General features: G+C 24.1%; 6 protein-coding genes across 6 annotated transcripts; 3 read left to right on the forward strand and 3 right to left on the reverse strand. All coding sequences in view use genetic code 6, as the record gives it.

The window, feature by feature from the left end:
* The first annotated feature begins 702 nt into the window (after positions 1–702).
* On the forward strand, positions 703–3,084 carry TTHERM_000245289 (MFS transporter). The gene is made up of 2 exons (XM_012799928.1): positions 703–1,225; positions 1,669–3,084. Exons 1-2 carry the CDS (start codon positions 807–809, stop codon positions 2,891–2,893), a joined length of 1,644 nt encoding a protein of 547 aa, XP_012655382.1. The 5' UTR covers positions 703–806; the 3' UTR covers positions 2,894–3,084.
* Positions 3,085–4,063: 979 nt separating this feature from the next.
* On the forward strand, positions 4,064–5,755 carry TTHERM_00245290 (MFS transporter; the record flags this gene model as incomplete). Its single annotated transcript, XM_001023759.3, has 1 exon — positions 4,064–5,755. The coding sequence occupies one exon, from the start codon at positions 4,064–4,066 to the stop codon at positions 5,753–5,755; it is 1,692 nt and encodes a 563-aa protein (XP_001023759.3).
* Positions 5,756–6,481: 726 nt separating this feature from the next.
* TTHERM_00245310 (histone acetyltransferase family protein) lies at positions 6,482–11,425 on the reverse strand (the record flags this gene model as incomplete). Its single annotated transcript, XM_001023760.3, has 7 exons — positions 6,482–7,140; positions 7,202–7,244; positions 7,553–8,489; positions 8,546–8,636; positions 8,698–9,002; positions 9,314–10,444; positions 10,884–11,425. The coding sequence occupies 7 exons, from the start codon at positions 11,423–11,425 to the stop codon at positions 6,482–6,484; spliced, it is 3,708 nt and encodes a 1,235-aa protein (XP_001023760.3).
* A 1,306-nt stretch (positions 11,426–12,731) lies between these two features.
* Positions 12,732–17,303, reverse strand: TTHERM_00245320 (cyclic nucleotide-binding domain protein; the record flags this gene model as incomplete). Its single annotated transcript, XM_001023761.2, has 6 exons — positions 12,732–13,541; positions 13,645–14,425; positions 14,620–14,689; positions 14,748–15,049; positions 15,111–16,220; positions 16,657–17,303. 6 exons carry the CDS (start codon positions 17,301–17,303, stop codon positions 12,732–12,734), a joined length of 3,720 nt encoding a protein of 1,239 aa, XP_001023761.2.
* Positions 17,304–17,900: 597 nt separating this feature from the next.
* Positions 17,901–18,357, forward strand: TTHERM_00245340 (hypothetical protein; the record flags this gene model as incomplete). The annotated part of the gene is made up of 2 exons (XM_001023763.1): positions 17,901–18,004; positions 18,066–18,357. The coding sequence occupies 2 exons, from the start codon at positions 17,901–17,903 to the stop codon at positions 18,355–18,357; spliced, it is 396 nt and encodes a 131-aa protein (XP_001023763.1).
* A 220-nt stretch (positions 18,358–18,577) lies between these two features.
* Positions 18,578–21,457, reverse strand: TTHERM_00245350 (hypothetical protein; the record flags this gene model as incomplete). The annotated part of the gene is made up of 12 exons (XM_001023764.3): positions 21,332–21,457; positions 21,230–21,275; positions 21,092–21,178; positions 20,975–21,030; positions 20,827–20,924; positions 20,464–20,762; positions 19,994–20,197; positions 19,813–19,939; positions 19,603–19,766; positions 19,376–19,554; positions 18,872–19,315; positions 18,578–18,817 (listed from the first exon to the last, which is right to left on the reverse strand). Exons 1-12 carry the CDS (start codon positions 21,404–21,406, stop codon positions 18,578–18,580), a joined length of 2,019 nt encoding a protein of 672 aa, XP_001023764.3. The 5' UTR covers positions 21,407–21,457.
* Positions 21,458–21,677: the final 220 nt, after the last annotated feature.

Here is a 21,677-nt window from a genome sequence, read left to right on the forward strand (position 1 = left end):
TAAGTGAAACAAGCATGCATTAATAATTTATTATATTATTTTATTTTAAAACTCTCAATGATGATGTATTAAAAATTAATAGGTAGATGATAAATCAAATAACAACATCTATTAGATAATAACGAATTGGAATCTTGAGCAAAAATAATTTGACTCTCATAACTTTTTTTAAACATAACGAACAACTAGTATACATTCTATGCTGATTGATGAAACCAGATAGCTGCCATTTCTTATTATTGTTTAGTAATATTGTGCTATTTAAGCATGTCAAGATATCGAAAATATACAGTAATAGTGTGTATTAATTTTAAATTTAAAAGAAAATGAATAATAACTTCTTTAATAAAAATAATAATACTTAATTTATATAATTGTAAAAATAGGCTCAATCTGCTAGTGCTTTTAAACACTTTTCAGTTTATTTAATACAATAAAATGAATAAATAAGAGTTACAGAACATTTTAAAATTTAATAGAAAATTTTTAGCTTAATTTCTGGTTTTTAAATACTAATAAATGAATGAAGTATTTAGCCCTTTATTTAAGATGGTTATGCATAATATCTTTATTTACTTTTGTTCGAGTAAGAAGACTCTTGAAAATACTGGCGAAATTAATGGGCATATTCAATCTAAAAGTTTATATTTAGCACCAATCTTTTATTCTGATTAAATTTTACATTTAAATCCTATTGAGTAAATTATTTTTGTAATTAATTTTAAACAAGAACGTACAAAAATTTTACTTAAAATAAATATTTAGAATAAAAACAAATAAACCTCTTTGCATTCAAATCAATTAAGATGGTGCAGTTTAAGAGTCCATTTAGAAATCTCCCTTATTAATAAAGAGGGTATTTAACATTAGCATCAGGCTTTCTTTTGCATTTTATCTTAGGTACATTCTATATGTGGGGTAGTATCAGTACTTACATTGCTTCTTATTTGCAGCATGATGGATAGGATATTTCAAAAGAAGTTGTCGGCGCAGTATTTCCTTTTACTTTCTTAGCTATTAACATTGGAACACCCCTCGGACCTGCTTTAGCCAAGAAGATTGGTTTCAGATTGTTTCTCTAAATCTGCTGTACCTTACTTGGACTTATTGTAATCATAAGCTCCTTTTTTATAGCTAAATTTTATTTATTCGTCTTCCTCTATGGCTTTTGCTTCGGTCTCCTCACTGGTTTGATGTACATGGTGCCTTTTGTATCAGGATACTTGTAAAATATTTAAATTTTTTTCTATCTATTTTCAAACACACTGATTGCTTTTTTACCCTAAAAGAAGTGTTTCAAACAAACTGAATAAAAAAAAAGTATAATTTTTAAACCTACTTTTAATCATATAAAAATGTACGATTTAGTTTATTTATATAACTATTGAATAAGTGATAAGCTAATTTATGAGAGAGCACAATAAAATATAAGCTTTTTTATTAACATCATTTTTAGCTTCGATGCCAGCTAGATCATTCAAAATTTACATTTGAATATTTTTTAATTATAAATAAACCTCTACCTTAAGTTTTCTGTTTAAAACGCTTTTTTTAATTTCTTTATTTATATTTTTTGATAATATCATGCATAGCAATCAATCAATCAATCAAACAAATAAATTAAATTAAATTGTATCTTTCTAATATCTTACTTAATTATTTATATAGATACTTCCCAAAAAAGAAAGGCCTAGTTAGTGGTATTATTACAGGGGGTTTTGGTTTTGGAGCATGTGTCTTTATTTGGGTTATGTATGGTTTAATCAATCCTAATAACGAGAAAGCTACCTTCCCAATAAATGGTTAAAAATATTTCTCCTAAGATGTATGCGATAGACTGCCTAACGCTATAAGAATTTTAGGAATAATTTAAATCATTGGTATTTCACTTTCAAATCTATTGCATGAAAGACCTTAGCCAGAAGAAATTATTGAACACGAAAAGCTAGAATGCGAAATGTCTCATCAATAAGTACACCATTCAGAATCAAATTCTCCACCTCTTGGTTCTGCAGGTATCAATATCAACATGCACACTGATTAGCTCCATATAGATTAACATCACTCCCATGATAACCACGATCATCATGGAATTAACGATGATCACCATCATGATGAACACCCTATTAACAAAGATTCTATGAAATCAGATCATCCTAGCTCATAGAATCCAGAAAACGGAGCAACAATAATAAAACCTTCATCTTCATCAGGATAAATGAGTGAACAATAATTGTAAGTAACAAAATATGATGGAGAGGAATATTTTGAATTTTAGAGCTTAAAGGATGGATTAAAAACACCTTTTATTTATTTGTCTGTTTTATTGAATCTCATTTATGTTGCATATGGAGCTATGACTGTCTCTAATTATAAACTCTATGGCGAAGACTTAGGCTATTAAGATAACTTTTTAAGTGCTGCAGGTACAGCTGGAAGTGTTTTCAATGGTATTTCAAGAATGTTTTGGGGCAGTCTAATGGAAAAGTTCAAAGTTAAATAAATTATATTTGCTAACCTTACCTTACAAATAATTGTGAGTATTACTTATCAATATGCTGCTTAAATTTAAGGATTATTCATTCTATATGTTATCTTGGGTTACTTTGTCTATGGAGGTTGGTACTCAGTTATGCCAACTCTCATTACTAGAATTTATGGTAAGAAAATTGGAACTACAATATTTGGTGTCACTTATATTGGTTATACACTCGCATCATTTACTTAATTCTTTTTAGTAGCTCTAGTCTAATAGGCTATAGGTTGGGGAAAAATGTTCTTTGTATTTACAGGTATTCAAGGCTTAGCTGTTATTCTTACTTGTGTCATAAAATTTAAAGCTATCCCTCCTCAAGCTAAATATCAAGCTCAGTAAAGGCAATAAGTAAAATGAAAGTGAAACTAACTAAACTATTTTAGGCTATTTAGTCACAATTTATGTTTTTTTCAAAACAGATCTCTTCTTTGTTTTCTTATATATCTATTAAATTGGTTTCTTAAATTTAAATATCTACTTTTTAATGTAATTGAATGTATTTTAATAGCTTTAGTAACTATCTTAATTATCTTCAAATTATTAATATAGTATTTATTTATAATCTCTTTAACACCGATTATACATACATATATACATACATAAAAAATAATTTAATTAATGATATTTATATATAGTCTTAATTTATATCAATCTTTATCATCTTTCAATCAAATTTTTAATATTAGCCTTTTTTAAAAATTAAAAATGAATTTTTTATTTATTTTCTCTTTATAAATTTTTTTTTCGAAAATTTTTAAATAAAAATTAAAAATATTCAATAATAAACTGCTTTAATTTTTTTAAATGTTTAAGTTTTAAAAAAATTATTTAAAATATTTTAAATTGATTAATATTTATAAGAAGAATTAAACTAATAAAAACAGCTAATAAATAATATATTTTATTCTCAAATAAAAAGAGTTTCTTAATTAATTAATTAGCTATTTCAATTCCTCATTTTTTTTTCAACCTTAAAAAAATAAAATCAATCAATATTAAATAATAACTTTCAATTTCCAAAAATTATACAAACATTTGAAAATAAAAATATATGATAATAAAATTATTTAAAGTAAATAATAAATATATTTAAATATTCAATTTTTTTCAGAAGTTATTTTTTAAGAATTTATATGATGAGTACTGTAAATTTTAAATTATTATTATTTTAAAAAAAAATGCCTGCGGAGGGGATCGAACCCTCGGCCTCGAGATTATGAGACTCGCGCTCTAACCAACTGAGCTACACGGGCTTAGTACTGTTTATTTTTGTGTTGTAAATATAGATTAAAATGAATTTAAAATTTAATATTGTTTCTACCTATAAATAAATAAATCAGTTTGTAAGTATAATGAGAAATTAAATAAATAAAATAAATTCTACTCATTGATAACATAATTTACTTTTATAATTAGCTGTTTGGAATGTGCTATTCAAAATTTATTTTAAAGTAAAAATAAGATTATAATTTATTTATTATTCTATTTTTGAAGATAAAATTTAATAAGAATTAATTATTGAGAATTATGGAAGCAATTAACAAATTAGACTTTAGATCAAAAGGGAAGCTTGGAGTTTTAGGAGGATTCTTAATACATTCTGTGTTAGGATCTATGTATATTTGGTCTAACTTGTGCGAATATGTTTCTGCTTATTATGTTTAGTAATAGCACCAAGACTTAACAACAAAATAGGCAAATATTGTATTTCCAATTTCTCTTTTATTCTCCCCATTAGGGATATTTTTTGGTGTTCGTTTTGCTGATAAGTATGGTCAAAAAAAGGTAGCATTTTTGAGCGCTCTAGGAATAAGTCTTAGTGTTATTTTAAGTTCATTCGCTACTAAATACTGGGTATTTGTGATCTTTTATGGGATAACTAACGGTATTTCCATGGGATTTATTTACATGATTCCACTTGATAATGCTCAAAAGTTTTTTCCAAATAGAAAAGGAACTGTTTATGGAGTTATCATATGTGGCTACGGGTTAGGATCTTTAATGTTTAATTGGGTATTATATTATCTCATAAACCCTTCAAACATCAAAGCAGAGTGGAATGAAGCGTATTAAGAGTATATGTATCCTCCATAAGTTAGCGTTAATCTGCCTCATGCTCTACTAGGGTTGGGTTTAATGTATTTCGTTATAGCTTCGATAGGGTCATTATTAATTATCAAACCCTCTCAAAGAGATTTATTAGAAATCCAAGCAAGCATGGTTAGCCTGCAAAGTCTAGAATAAAATGCTAATTAATTCAAAGAAGTTGCTTTTGAAGTAGCTAGTCCTGACAATAAATGTGACGAAAAAAACTCTGAAAAAAATAAAAATTAATAGTTTTAAGAATAAAAAAAAAATAATTAATAGAGTATTTAGAACGAAGTAACGGTTATCACTTGGTAAGCTGGACCAAGCACTTAAAAAAATGATTAAAAAATTGAAAAAATGAGATAGGATTAATTATAAAATTTAGGTGCAAATGAATGTAGTAGTTTATCTGTAGCTTTGAAACAGAAAGAACTTTATGTATCCTTAATACTAGGTTGCATAGGTGTATGCTATGGCCTTGTGATAGCCTCAAATTACAAAAGCTATGGTCTAAATTATCACAACGATGACAAATACTATTACTATATTTCCACAATAAGCTCATTTGCCAACGGCTCTTCAAGATTTTTTTGGGGATATATGATGGATAAAATAAGGATAAAGCGCTTAATTATATTAAATTTGTTAACACAAATATTAATTAATATAACTTTGCCTTAAATTGTGTAAAGCTAATTATTATATGCTTTCTGTATAATATGTGCTTTCTTCTGTTATTGTGGATGGTATGTTATAATGCCCACTCATTGCTATCGATTGTTCGGATCAAAGATAGCATCCCAAGTTTATGGTGTGCTTTACATGGGATTTCCTTTATCAGGAATGATTCAGTAAGCTGTAGTTTTAAATTTTAGTTGGCAAAATATTTTTATAATTATTTTTGGCATCTAAGCTTTTGGGCTTATGATAGTAAATGCATTTTCACTAAACATAAATTGGAGAGAGTTGGCATTATTGGAAAGTATCAAAGAATCCTGCCAAAAAAATACTGAAAACGCTCTAGAAGCTAGAACAAGCTCTTAATCAACATAAAAAGATGAATAAACAAATAAAATTTAAAAAGGATTTATCCAAAAAAACGACTACCAAATAATGGATTATGAAATATGAAACAAATAAGGAAAATACTAAAACTAAAATCAATTAGGAATTTATCAAATCAATAAATTTCACTTAATAAAAGAAATAAAATTAATTAATAAATATAAAATTCATTCTCATTATTTTAAAATAAAGTAACGTTGGATGAAAACAGGTTCAATACCATTTAGGTTATTTTTTAATAATTTATTTATAAATTTTATTTTTTAGGTGTTAAAAAATTAATTTACTTAGATTCATAATTTGAGAGATTATATAAAAAATGTTTTCTTGGAAATATTATTCAAATTTAGTGTATGTAAATATATATGAATGAGTTTATTTATTCCTAAAATATTTTAAATTAAGATAAATTAATTCTTGTGACTTTGGTTGGTATTTGTATCAAAAAAATAAATAAATAAATAAATAAATAAATAAATAAATAAATAAATAAATAAATAAAATATAAACCTAGCTTTTTTGTTTACTTTTAAATTAATTTGTGTAAAATTAATTTTATTAAATTTTGAGTTGAAATAAGTAAAAAACAGTAAATTATAATTTAAAAATAACATAAAATTAAATAAACATTTTACAAAAATTTAAGACAAAATGATTAACAAATTAAATAGTACAAATAAATTTTTTACAGAAAACAATAAATAATTATAATTTTTTTTTTTCAAAATAGATTTCTGAAATTAAAATAAAAATTTTGTTAACTTATAAATTATTTTAAGCGGAAAAACGAAGTCATCTGAATGACACCATGGTTTATTTAGCATATTAGGTATATGTAGATTTTTGTTTAACTTTTTTAGTTTTTCTATTTATCTTGAGATAGTATTAGTACCATCTTTTCAGGACATTTTACAAATTATAGTATTAGAAGTAATGGGTAAAGTCTTACTGTTGGTCAATTTTCCAAATATAAGAATCTTTGTCCATCTCTAAGTATTAACCTGACTCTACTCTCTATTAATAAATCATTTAATTAAACATCATTGTGTTTCCTTGTCTCATATATGTTTAAGGGCCGTCCTTTTTCCCAGCTTCATGCAGATGTAAAAGAGAAGCACCTTATTTATCGTTTTTTTGTGCATAAAGCTAGCTTGTTGGATCTAGAGAAGAATGATAATGTTTACTTTCTGACTTTTTGATGTCCATTTTTCCATAAGCTGACTAAATATTGTGCTAACTATCAGACTTTTACCTGCCATTATTATTGTTCGAACCTCTCCTTATATTTTAATTTGTTGAAATAAGTTTGCTAGAATGTGGAATATTCCTATCAGAATGACTTTCCCTGCCCATACCAAATTGATTTCTATTTAAATTATCATCTGAGTGATAAAGTTAAGGCGATAAAGGTGCTCTATCATTTTGTATAGGTGCAGGTGACTAAAATGTTGCTATTGTTTATTTAATAATAAATTTAATTTTTATAATGAATTTAATAAAAAGTTTTTTTACTTTTTTTAGTTTATTTTTTTTTGTCATCTCTTTTGGAGAAAGCCTTTTAATTTAATAATTTTATTTTAATAAATTTAATTCAAATACTGATAAGTTTTTAGAGTATTTTTTTATAATCGAGAACTTTTTATTTTTAGAGTTTTGAATCTAAATAAAAAATTATTTCAAAAAAACTTACAAAATTATTTTTAATTTATTCATTTAAGCTGTAATTTTTTTTTTTTTGAAAATAAAGGATAAAAAGCTAGTTTGGATTTATTATGAAACGAAAATGAAAATATTTAATTAACTGATTTATCAATTAAATATGGTAAAACAATCCAAATATAAAGAGAAACTAGATATATTTACCTTTTTTGCTCTTGGAGGAGAGTTTATAATATGGTTATCATAGTCTATTTCTTCGTCTTCTTTTATAGCATTAGATCCAAAAAATGTTTCTATTACTTAATTCTATAATTGATCGCCATAGATTTGATTTGGAGCTACTGAAAAAGTTTCTAATGGAGTATTCGCTCCAGCTGGATTTGTTTTGGACTCTCTTCTTTTTAGACTTTTTTACAGTTTTAAAGAGTTTGCACTCTCCATAACATACTCAGAATTTGTGTTATTACCATTATTTTTATGACTAAGACCCATTTTATAATTAATACTTGTTTCGTCATCTGAGTTTTACTTTTCTTCAATTGACTGATTGTTAACTTCATATTTTTTACTGTACATGTCTTGCTGACTCATTTATTATTCATAATAGGATGATTGAGTTTGTTCTGTGTAATCTTCACAGTTGGAAGATCCAAAATCATTCATTTCTTAATATTGTAGAATATGATAAGCTAAGTTCCTCTGTAGAGATACTGAATTAGTGCTCCTTAAAGGATTTCTATGGTGGCCTTTGCTTCTTTCTTAGTCAGTATTTCTTAAGTGTCTAAATATAATATACGGATTTAGCTTATCAAACTAAACTTTGTTACACTCAGAAAAAGTATGTTCTTAACTTTTACATACATAACAAATAATCTTCTTACCAATCTTAGTATTTTTATCTAAATAAACTTTATCTTTCAGTTCCATAAACTTTTCGAAATCTTCTTTGTTTTCCTTTATAATGTTGAGGAATAAACTTCTTTAAATTTTAATCACATGGGTATATTTCTTAGACATAATATTAGCAATTTTATCTGTTCCTGTTATAAAACTATGCAATCCAAATGTCTCCCCATCTTTGAGAGTCACAAGGTCTTTTTTATTTTGGACATTTTTTTTCATGTTTATATTAACCTCAGATCTAATATCATAATAAATACATTTGAAAATTAGATAGAATATCATCTAAAAATATACTTAATATAATTATTTGAAAGTAGTTTTTATGCATCGTCGTTTTCTTATCCTCTGACAATACCTTATGCTCCTCTTTCAATGTATAATACAACTTTTTAAAATAATAACTTTTTAATCAATGTTTTATCTATAAAAATAAGTAAGCAATATACCACTTCCTTTGATAATTAAGTAAATATTATCATTAAGGGTCTCTGCATCACAATTAAATATAATCTGATTAGGTGCATAGACTTCCTCTTCCATAATTGAGTAAAGTTTTACCATAGTATCTTCACTGAATAAATCATAAAAAATTGGGAACATCTTTGCTAGTTTCTAGTTAGATTAAACTAAGAGTTCAGATTACATTTACTCAGGTAGTTTATTAATAATTTCTTTTTCTTAACCAACTTTATCTTTACTTTGTTACTAATAATAGTTAAGTAAACTTAAATTAGCTCTCCTTCTAAGACTCCTTTTTATAAAATTATGTAAATAACATTTTGCAATTAAATTTTTTAAATTAATTGTTCATAAAAAAAACTAATCTTGAATAATATTCTTAAAATTTAAGCTATTTATTTCTAAAATATATTATACTTTTTATCTTAAAAGATAACAATTATAATTTTTTAAAAATTGGGATTTCTTGTTTAACATTTTTTAGACTTTGCTTACTTATTCTTTTCATTTTAAAGCATTTAGGAAAATCTTATTTGTTTGAGTAAGTTAAGCATTTATTTAACATTTTTTATTTTTTTAAATAATATATAAATGATTGATTACAGGTCAATTTTTTTTCTTTTCATAAACTAGTTTAGAATGTTGAGATCTTTTTTATATTCTTCATTTTATTTGTCAATTTCGTTGAGAATTTCACCAATTGAATTTAGTAGATAAACAAATAGAAGGCTGGAAAGTAACATTATGGTTGATGAGTAAGCTAATTCAAGTAAAGTAACAGGCTTTTCTTGGGAATTGTGCACTATTTAAGAAAAAGACCAGTAAAGAGCTTCTAAATAGTAAGTCTACCAAGGAAGAGTAGCATTTGCATCTCCGAGATGCTATTAATTAATATTTTAAATCCAGCATTCATCATCTTCCATAAAATGCTCTTCAATAAGTCCAAGACTATACCAAGAGCATGCAATAATGTGCCCGAATATAACAACTTACATACAGAGTTTAAATAGAGTAAGTATATAGGGTCTTTATAGGACTTGTAGAATGTAAAATTCTAGTTTCTAAAGAATAATCATCATACCTTTTATCTTAAGCAATAGAGGTAAATGGAGCAAAATATTTACTAAGTTATTTGGGGATTTGTTTCCTTCAAAAAGAATAGGAATAATTTCAAAAAAGAAGTATTCTTTGAGGTAAATTTTCATAATAACCTTTCTATCTGTAACAAATTTATTGTCATGATAGCAAGATGTATTCATCTAAATCAGCATTTCTGAAATCCAACAAAATGTAGCTATTGAATTAAAAATATTGTAATAAGAGCCAAAGTGAGCCTCGAAGAACACTTCTACTGACATAATAAATAAATAAAAGCAGTTATAAGCTACAATTATGGTGTTGATAATTAATTTGATAGGATTTTCAGGGTTTATCAAAGGAATTTTATCTATTCTCAAGCATCTTAGAATTAAAAGAATAAATTCAATTAAAATATTAAAAAAGAAAGAAAAGTTCAATTTTCTCTTCATTAAAAACTATAAGTCATCACTAAGATCATTAATATACATTCTTATATTAGAATCTAGATATCTTACTTTACCACTGAAAGTTTTGGTTTCTAAAAACTTTCTCATTTTAGGGAGGATAAAAGTAACCATTCTTATCTAAGTCTAAAATTTTTTTGTTGTTTCATTCTTTTTTACCATATATCTAGTGTTATCATCTCCTCCATTTCTATTAAATGATAAAAAATTTAAAAATAACGAAAAATTAAAAATTATTTCTTAAAAATATTCATTTTTTAAATTAAATTTGGAAAAACCTTTTTATTTTTAACTAAATTAACAGTTCACTATTTTTAAACAATCAAAACATATCTCTATCACTAATTAAAATTTATTTGATTTTAAGAAATAACTTTAAAATTGCAAATATTCAATTATTTCTATAGAGTAAATTATTATATACTAATAACCATTCATTCATATTAGTAATAACTATTAATAGTAGAGAGTTCACTCGAAAAAAAAAATAAACTTTTAAGCAAATATTTTAAGCTAAGCTACTGCAAGACAAAGTTTTCTTACATATATTTTTAGAAGGGAAATTTCATAGCTGAAAAGTAGAAATATCTAATTTATCCTAATGTCAATTTTATTGTAAAAATGCTTACAGGTTTTTATTTTTGAAAATGTCTTCGTTTAAAGGAGTTGCGCCTAAATGCATAGAACTATCGTTGTGGGCATTATTTTTTGTATCTCCATTAATTATTCCAAGGTTTTTAATCTTGAACAAATTGGTATTATTCGATCTACTACGCAAAAATGACATAGAAACATTTGATTTCTATGTATTTGGGTTGTCTAAAAATTTTAATCCTCCTAACATATCTTTATCTGTATTCTATTTCTTATCTAAATTGATGGTGTTAATTGAAATTTTATCATCAATATGCATTGAACTTCCTATATCTTGCTTTTACGACTTTTACATATCAAGAGACTTTATGAATGAGCTATCTCCTCCCTGATTTTGATGAAAGTGGTAGCTATGTTTACTTGAATCTGCATTTTCATCATATCTTTCACTATTATCTACAGAGAATGGAGTATCTTTTCTCATATTCATCATATTTAGTTCTTTGTGCTCGCTAATGTTAAACACCATACTTTTGTTCTAACGCTCAGCAAACTCACTCTTTTTACTAGAGTTCATATCTTATAGAGACGTGTTTATTAAATTTAAAATTTCAGAAAAACGTTTGTTTTTCTACTCTCCTACTATTTAATATTAACAAAAAACTAGTTAAAGTGATATTCTTATTTAATCTATCTATCTTTTAATTCACTTAAAATTTATAAAAGTTATTTACAGTCTATAAATAATATTTTCAAGACAAGCATAAATCTAAAAATATTATAAATCCCACTCTACTTTTAATAATAAATTTATTATTTGTCACTAAAAAATTACAGATTTTTTCAAGTAACAATTTCGTTTAAACGATAAAAAAGCTATTACCTAGCTGATAATAATAATTTATTTTGATTTAATTCTAATAATTAAATAAAATTACAAAACAAAATTCACTTTTGGAGTATATTTTCAAAAATTTGGTATCGATTTATTTACTCATCTTCAAAGACCTTACAAATAAATAAATAATTATAAGTATAATTTAAAAAAAATTTATTTATTTCTATTTGTTTTTATCTAACCAGGATTAACTTTAGTAATAAAAATATGCTGTTAAATCACAAAAACAAACGAAAAAAATGAATTTTTTTACAATAAAAAGCCTCAAAAAAGATAAAGTATTGCAAATATATATTTAAGAACAATACAAATTGATTAAAAATTAAGCACTATTTATTCATAATTTTCATTACACAAACCTTCCTAGCTAATTATAAATTAAATTTATTTCTTAATGAAATAAATATACACTTGCTGAAATGAATAAATTTAAGTAATATTTTATTTCATGATATATTTTATCATTTTAAAGTATCTGAATTTTTTAGGGTGGCTATAAATAGATTATGGAGTTTGGCTACATCTATGATAATTATAGCCAGCGTTGAAATTTGAGTTTGTATTTTCAATAGTGGAGATTTTTAAGAAAAAAAATAATTTGGAGGTGAGTCTTAATTATTGAAGAATTAAAGTATATTGTGATTTATTATATTATGAATCTTAAATTGTAAAATTAAATTCTTTGGTTATAGTAGTATAAGAAAGTAATATCTAATTTATAATGATATATATGATTTTAAATATTTAATAAATGAGGTTACAAATTTATATTTATTAATTCATAAACTGATTATGCAATTTATTGAATATTAGCTTATCAATAATATTTATTATTATAAATGAATACTTAATCAAAAGCATGAGCGATTTATTTTATTTTACAAATTTATTATTTACAAAAATTATTATTAAAATAAGTAAGCACGTTTTAATTAAATAAATGCTTACTTATTTTTGTTTACAAAATTCATTTTAATACTATTTATCAATTTAAATCATTTTCACTTGTTTTTATAATGCGATCATCTTATGGCAGCTAATTAATTGACATGCTAGATTACTAGCGAGATCTTTGCTTTGATTCTAATTGAATTCCAGAGGGCCTTAGTAACTTAATTCCAGAAATGGCTTTTAGCTTAGTTTTAGTTGTTCTTAAAGTTTTTTTTCTTTTACCATTTCTAACATATAAATTATTATTAAATCTCCTAATTACATTGATATAATTGTAATAGACATAATAATTTTGAAATTCGTGTACTTTATCAATCTTCCACTCAAAATACTCATCAGTTTATAGGTTTTCTTAAGTTTGCTATTGTTGCTAGCTATAAAATTTTTTAATAAAGTTTGCATCTAAAAATCTAATCGAATGACGATGCCTTCCGTGAGTATTCATAGTGTTAATATTAGAAGTTTTGAGGAATTGATTGTTTGATGCTTCATCTTTTTCTTTTTCATTATTTATTATTAAGATAGATTTTCTAGGAGCCAAAGCAGGTGTAGCCCCGGCTAGTTCATAAAAAACAGAAGGTGATTGAGGAGATCTTTCCTTAAAAGTGTTAACATTTGATTTGGTTTTTTCATAAATGCTATCCAATTTAGATTAAGGAGTAAAATCTACTTTTTATGATTCAGTTTACCCTTTTGGAGAAATTACATCTTGTTCACTGCTTAATTTATAAAGTGAGCTTTTTTTGACATTATTTGTCATATTGTGATGCGACTTAGTCCTTGATCTAAAGAAATTACTTATCTCTTCATCTCCTATGTACTCTGATGCAAATTCTTTTTCAGTCTATTTTATTTTAATAAAAATATATTTTAAAATGATTTTTAAATTAAATCTAATTCACTTTATTCAATAAAATTTTTTAATTAAAATTAGAATTCAAATTTACTTGTTTTGTTGTTTGTTATTTTATGTTATATGGATCTTCTAAGTTTTCTGACTATAGAGAAGTGATATCGAAGGACTTTAAGGCACTTAAACTATATTTTTTTTTTATTATTGACTTAATCATTTTTTCATCTTGAACATTTTAAATTTAATCTTTTAATGATGATTAAGATTTTTAATCATTATCTTCTTAATCATCGCTTTATGACTCAGAAGATGAACTTTGTGAATTCTAAATAGGGTTTCCTTATGAATCAAAAGAAATATCGTGATCACTATCTATTAGACTATTATCTTCAGCATAATTTTTAGCTTTATCTTCAATACTTCTTTTATTTTAGAAGCAATTAAGCTTTTTTAGCTTTCTTTGTAAAACATTGTTATTTCGTATTTAATTTGGACTATAGTTAAAGTGATGAAAAATATATATATTTTATTTGTCAAAGAAAGTTTTGTTGCAAAAATCGACCATGTGATCTTAACTATGACAACCAGCGCAAGTCAAATCTTTTATCACTTTATAATTTTTATCATAAAGTATCTTATCTTTTATTTCCATAAATTTTTCATAGTCAGCCTTATTTTCTTTGATCACAGTAAGAAAGTTATTTCTATTTATTTTTATGATTTAGGAAAATTTATTACTCTGCGCACTTATATTTTTATCAATTCCAGTAATAAAGTTGAACAAACCAAATGAATCTCCGTTTTTCAAAATTTGCAGTGTCTTTTTAAGCTTATGAATACTATTCTCTGGTTATTGCTACTTCTTGTTGAAATATCTTTTTAAAATAAATTTATTAAATTTACACAAATAATAATAATTATTATTTATATTCAAAATCTCAATTTCAATATAAAAAGTTAAATATTTAGTTTGAAATTTCCAATAATATTTTAATGTTATAAGCTAATTATTTTTAAAATTTTAAAAATCAAGGCAAAGATTTTTTTTTTTAATTATAAAATTAAGTACATTGAAGTAGACTGAAAATTTATTGGCTGTCCAGATGTTTAGATTTCTTCTCTCTCTACAAAAAGGGTAACTATAAATAATAAATTAATTTGAGTTTCATTCATTTAATTATGATTTTGTTAAAATACCTTAGCCTTGCTAAATCAAAAATATGCTGTCTTCATGCCCTTAATATTAACTAAATATCATTTAATTAGGTGCATAAATGACTTCTTCCATAATATTATATAATTTAGATATTGTTTCTTGTGAAAAGGTTTAGTAAAACAATGGAAATTGCTTTAGAAGCTTATGGTTAGAAGAGTAAATAAGTTCATTTTAGATGTATGGACTCAATTTAGAGATAGTTTCTTTTTCTTAAATTATTTTGTCTCTTGATTATTAATGGTAATACTTGAGAAGATTTGAATTCACTCTTCTTCTTAGACTTCTATTTATTATTATAAAATGTTTTATTATAAAATTATTTTGATTTTTATAAAATGTATTACAAATCTATGTTTCTTCTCTTCATATATGAGTTTAAGATGTTAAGGTCTTTTTTATATTCTTCTTGCTACTTTGAAATGTCTGCTAGAATATTTCCAATAGAATTCAACATAAAACCAAATATAATGCTCGTAAGCAACATAATTAAGCATGAGTAAATCTATTCAATATCATTACTCGGTTTTTCTGACAAGTTGTGCATCATTATTGCAAAGGACCAATACAAACATTCTATATAAATTACATGCCATTCCGCTGATTGAAACTGAGCAACCCATGTGTTTTGCTCTCCTAATACATGTACCTCAAAGCTAGATATTATATTTCTAGTACAAGCAATAATATGTCCAAGGATTATAATATTCCCACACAGTTTAAGTAGGAATAAGATATAATGCTTTTCTAACATTTATAGTGCATAAAACTCAATTTTTTTTAGGATAATCATAATTCCCTTAATTTTCAGAAGCAGTGGCAAGTGCAACATAATATTTATTGGGATAGAATCCGAACTTCTCCCTTCAAAAAGTAGGGGAAGAATTTCAAAAAAAATATACTCTTTAAAATAAATTTATAATATTAGTTTGCGATCTTTGGTAAATGTATTGTTATAATATGTAGCTGTGTTCATTTGTAAAAGCATTTCTGTTATCCAAGCACCTAAAGCAATAGAATGGAATATATTAGCATAAGGAAAATGGGCTGAAAAACAAACTTCGATAGAAGTAATGAATAAAAAGAAACAATTATAAGTTACAATTATAGTATTTATTGCTAATTTGATCATGTTTTCAGGATCAAAAAGAGGTATTTTATCAAGCCGAAGTAATACACATATTTTTTCAATTATTGAAAGAAAGCATTCCAACATTTTAGCAAAATAATTTTTTGAGTAGCCTTTTCTCTTATTAAAATCACTTTAATCATCAATCAAGTCTCTTATTCTTTCATTCAAAAATCTAGTTCTGCCAAGATATGTTTTTGTTTCTAAAAATTTTCTCATTTTTGGTAAAATTTAGATGATAAGTTTGAATGATCCTTTGATTGTTTTTTTAATTTCACCTTTTTTTGAATAATCAATGTTTCTGTTTGTCATTTCTCCACTATTTTACCTATTTGATATGAGTAAATAAATATTGAGATTAAATAATTGAAGGTTTTAATTAGGAGTCAATAAATAAACACAATCTTTAAGATATTTTTAGACTCTAAAATAATCAATTCAGTAATTTATTATTGCAAAAATAATTCTTAAATGATAATTTGAGTAAGATTCTTAATAATGATTTTATTGTTATGTGGAAAATTATATTATGAGCTATTTAAATATGCTAATTCATTAATTCTAAATTATTTAGTTTAATATAGAAAAAGTGTAAATCTTTAAAAAAAATATGTATATAAGTGATTGCTAGACTTTTCAAAATTTGATAAATTGGATGGCTAATTATAAAGTATTCACTAAATTTATTGTAAATTTGATAATTTTTGTTTTTACAATTAATGATTGTAAACTAAATTTTTTTTAATAGTTTTTAGTTAATTTACCTCTCCCTTCTGTTTTAATATTTATCAGCTTCAATTAACTATATTTGCTTTTCTAATCCTAAAGTATTTCCATTCATGTTAGAAGATGCTTCGAAAATTGAATTTCTTATTGTACCTTTTTACATCAAATCTCCGTTAATCGTATTTTCGTCCAGCAACTTATTATCAACTGAATTATAATTTGAATTTTTAAACATTACAGATTTGAGCCCAGCATCTTCTTTCATACTCTATTAGCCTGTTTGATGAGTACCATTGATGTTGTTAGCACTTGATATATAATAAGCTTACAGCTATTCTAAATCATCAATTTCATGAGGACTTAAAATCTCTCTTTAGTAATTTCCATTTCTACTATCTAAGTTGAAAATAGGATTTTTTTAAAAATCTAAATGCTCAAATTCTACTATCGATTCTGTTTTTAAATTTATCTTTTTAAGATCCTCATGATCCTATTTATTGAAATTGAGTTTAGATCTATTAACTCGAATCATTCTATCAGATATTGGAGGCTCATACATTTAAGTTTAAATATTTTTATTACTACCTTTAGTAGTAAGGGCTCGTTTATTATTCATATCCTTTTCATTATATTTACCATTCTTCTAATCTCGCTTAACCTCCTTTTAATTTTTTTATCTATCCATTAATTATGCTTTTGAATACTGTTAATAGCTATTAAATTAAAATTGTAGTCAATATATATAATATATTAATAAAGGTCTTTTTATCTTTTACTTAAAATTAATTAAAAATAAGGAAATTCAGTATTTTATTTTTTCTATTGTAACAAAACCCATTCACCTTCACCATTACTATTATAAAAATAAAGCAAAACCTTTAATAATTAAGTCCTTTCACAGGTTATATATCACAACTACAGCATATTATTATTTACTAGTTTATTTTACACAAAAAACTATTTTTTTTCAATCTATTTAAACTTAGCTACTTACTTATAATTTAAATTTTATTACAAACCGAAAAATACTTATTTATTTTCAAAATAAAATTACCGAAAATAACTCACAAATAAAATGTTATAAGATAAAGAGATAAAAACTTAGGGTTTTTAAATGTTTTAAATATAAAAAAATATGGTTTTGAAGAAACCATTATATTCTTAATAGTTGAATATTTTTTAGCAGCGAGTGGAGCTCAAAATATTATAATTAATCACTAAATTAAAGATATATTGTTAATAAATTCTTTATATTTTCTAATTATTTTAATTAAATCAAAGAATGTCAAATAGTCTTTCTCCAAGCAAACAGTCTACAAAAAGTACTCCCTTACAAATCACCAAAAAGGATGATATGAAGTAGATATTTAAAAATTAGGTAGACAGGTAAATTTCAAATAAAAGAAATCAAATAATATGCGAATTATTAAATCATTTTACAATAAAGTCTAAAAATAATTAGACAAACTTTAGGAGAAGTTTAACAATTAAATAAAGTGAGTCAATTAAAATACAAACAAGTAAAAGAAAATTATGAGCTACAATTACCTAATCTCAAGAAAATAAGAAAGGATCTTGATGTTATTCATAAATCAATTGTGAAAGTATTAGTAATTGAAGAAAGAATAGAATAAATTAAGCAGGTTAGAGAGGAATAATCTAAAATTGAGCAATAACCAATACAATAAAATATCTAAGCTTAAAATATTTAAGCTGAAGAAAATATATAATAAATATGAAGAATTCCATAAATTACATGATGATAATTTAATAAATACAACCATTAAATTTAAAAATTGAAATATTTAGGGTAAAATAAGGAGCCCTGCGCTGAACCACTAATTTTATAATATATTAGAACTTAAAGTATTACTTATTTGTTTAAAACAGTAAATTATTATCAACACAAACATTTAAATTTTAAGCTAAATACTATTAAAATAAATTTTATAAATGATTTCATTTTGCATCTTTCTCTTATTCTTATTCTCCATCTTCTTCTTCATCATCATTTTCATCTCCAAATATTGATTAAAATAACTAAATTGGAGGCTTTTCTTTAATAATTTCTTTTTAATCCAATTCCATTTCTTCAATGATTTTTTTGTTTTCTTAAATTTCTGAGTCTCTTTATTACTTTTTATCTAAGTAGGATTTTGAAACATCGTACATAAAATTATTTTCTTCAAACTTATTTTCCTTTTTATTGATTAATTACATTAATTATATATCTAATAAATAATAATAACTTACTTTTTTATTATTTTTTCCTCGAGTGTCTTACTCGAAATCTTCATCTAAGTCCATATCATTTTCATCTTTATATGAGATCAAACCATATTTATTTGATTTAAATTCAGTAGGTAGTCCAAAAGACTGAATACTTTTTGATTCCTATACAAATGCTTTTGTTTGTAAGATATTTTCTCTATCTTATAGTTATTTAAATTCTTCCATTTTCTTATCAAAATACTCTTTATCTTTGTATGGTGGAACTACACCAAATCTTTTACAGAGAAGTTTATCAGGAAAAAACGGTTTAGTTGTACGAAAATTCTTTATTTCATCCAATTTTTTTTAAAGGTCATCAATTTTATCCATGACAGTTTTTTTCTAGTTTGGATTTTTCTCTTGGATTTCATTGTATAATTTTTAAAATTCCTTTTGTTCAGCCTTCATATCTTTGTAGCTCATAAGCTTCATTCATAATTTTAAAAGTTAATATAAAATGTCGAATTAATTATTTAAACTGTTTACTTAAGCCACTTGAATAAAAATCCCTTTTCCTTCTTTTTCTTGCACCCAAGATTAGTAACGTTGTTGTTTTAAAGCATCCCAAGATTTATAAGTTTAGTGCTGGCTTTCTTTAGTGTCTTGCTCATCTTCCTCTTTTGCTTTTACAAACTTCTTTGTCTCAATTTATTCCTTTATTTTATCTTTATAAAATAATTATTTAAAATTTGAGATCCTAATAAAGTTCTTACCCATTTCTTGTTAGCCTTCGAGTATTGCCTATCTTTGCTCTGCATTCAACTTTTAAATTTTTTTCTTTTATTTTTAGAATTCTATCATTTTTCCACCACTCTTAATATACTCCTGCATCTTTTTATATGGATTATAGCTCTCAGGAACGATTATCTTATTTTATCTAAAAAAAAATTAAAATAATAATAGAAATAAAAAGAAAAAAATACTTCAATTATATTTGCAAAGGTTAAGAATCTTTTATAAACAGTAAGTTTAGTCCTTTCATTTTCATATATGAATGTTTCAGCATTTTCTGTGAGTCACCTTATGATTTGATTACTTCCTAATTTTCATCTAGAAATTTCAAATTATTTTATTTAAGCAAGAACATGTAAATTAAATAATTACATTCAATAGCTTTTTTAGATTGATTGGCAAAAACATCATCTTCATCATCATCATCGTAATTGTAATCACTCTTAAAATCAGTATAAATTCTATTAGACTATTTCTTTTTTTCTTACTCTTCTTCTATCTCTTCTTAAGTCAAATATGATCTCTTCATAATCCTATTAAAATCTTCTTCTGCAAACTCATCAATATCGCTTTTCTCTAATATAAAAAAAATAGTCAGTCGATTTACAAAATTTTAATTTATGAACTATCTTCAAATCTGAAAAAAAATGATTCTCATATTTTATTTAGTATAAAGATATAATAAAATTATTTAATTTACTTTTATCCTTTATTTGTTTTAATTAATTTGAGTTGTTCATATAATTTAAATAAAGAGATTTATTATTGAATTCATTTTAGGTGTATAAAACAATAAAATTTGTAATATATTTATTTATTCTTGCTATAATTTTAATAATTACCTTTGCTATCTTTGAAACCAAAGCCATGAAAGTTAGTTTTTATTTTATAGTTTTCCATATTGTCAAAAGTCTGCTTTGAATTATTTTGAGTGAAGTCTTCATCATTTTTATCAAAGTCATCTATATTAATTTCTTCATCTTCTTAATAATCTTAATCACTTTGCTATATTTTTTGTTCTTAAATTTGCTTTATAATTGCTTCTTTTTTCTTTCTCCTAAACTAAATATTATTTAATATCTCCCATCCTATTGTCTTTCTCTATTCTACTAGAAGTTCAGAAGGTACTTCCCCAAAAAAGCTTTTCAAAATAATTTATTAGACAAATGAGATTTGTTGAGTTTTGAGTGATAAAATTTACATACTTTTCTCCAAATTGCTTGGTTTGCATTTTTTCAAATTAATTACTGAAAGTATCATAGTCTTACTTGGTAGTCAAATTTGCTCCTATTACATGGGTTCCCTTTATTATTTATAATAAGTAATTCAAGATTATTTTATTATTAATTTTACCAAGTCTTCTTCATCCATGTAATCTTATATTGACTGAGCATTATTGTTATTATTAGCTATTTTTAGTTTAATTAAATGAATATTTTTTTATTTCTACTTCTGAAGTTTGAAAGTTACCTCTGTTTTATCTTGAAGAAAAGAATGTCTTAGGTACAAAACCTTATTCAGACCCAACTGTTCCTTTATAACCCGCTGAAAATCCTCCTTTAAATAGTTAAAAAGTTAAAATTTAAGATCTTAATTCAAATAAAATACCTGTAAATGCACCATGAAACCTTTTATGTCCTTTTTCATTAACAGCCTTTTGAAAATATATTATTAATAATTAAATCTCCATTAATTTTTAATAATTAAAACCTTTTAATTGTAAAAATTTTATTTTTATTTAATTTCTTCTTCTTCAAATCGTGTTCCAATTAGTATTTTATCCATTTTTTAGAATATATGAATAATGTTAATTTATATTAAATAATTAAATTTTTTATGAATGATTTGATTGCTTGATTTACAAAATAAAAAAAAATATTGATTAGATATTTACTATTAGAAAGATATTGCATATAATCATAAACATATATACATTTAGTGTCTAAATATCAATAAGCTAATTTAAAAATAATTTTAATCAAATCTTAAATTTTTTTATATCAAACAAAATATTCAAAAATAAAAGTGAAATTTAAATTAAAATATTTTTTTCATA

The sequence above is a fragment of the Tetrahymena thermophila genome (assembly GCF_000189635.1).
Source record: "Tetrahymena thermophila SB210 genomic scaffold scf_8254406, whole genome shotgun sequence".
NCBI lineage: Eukaryota > Ciliophora > Oligohymenophorea > Hymenostomatida > Tetrahymenidae > Tetrahymena > Tetrahymena thermophila.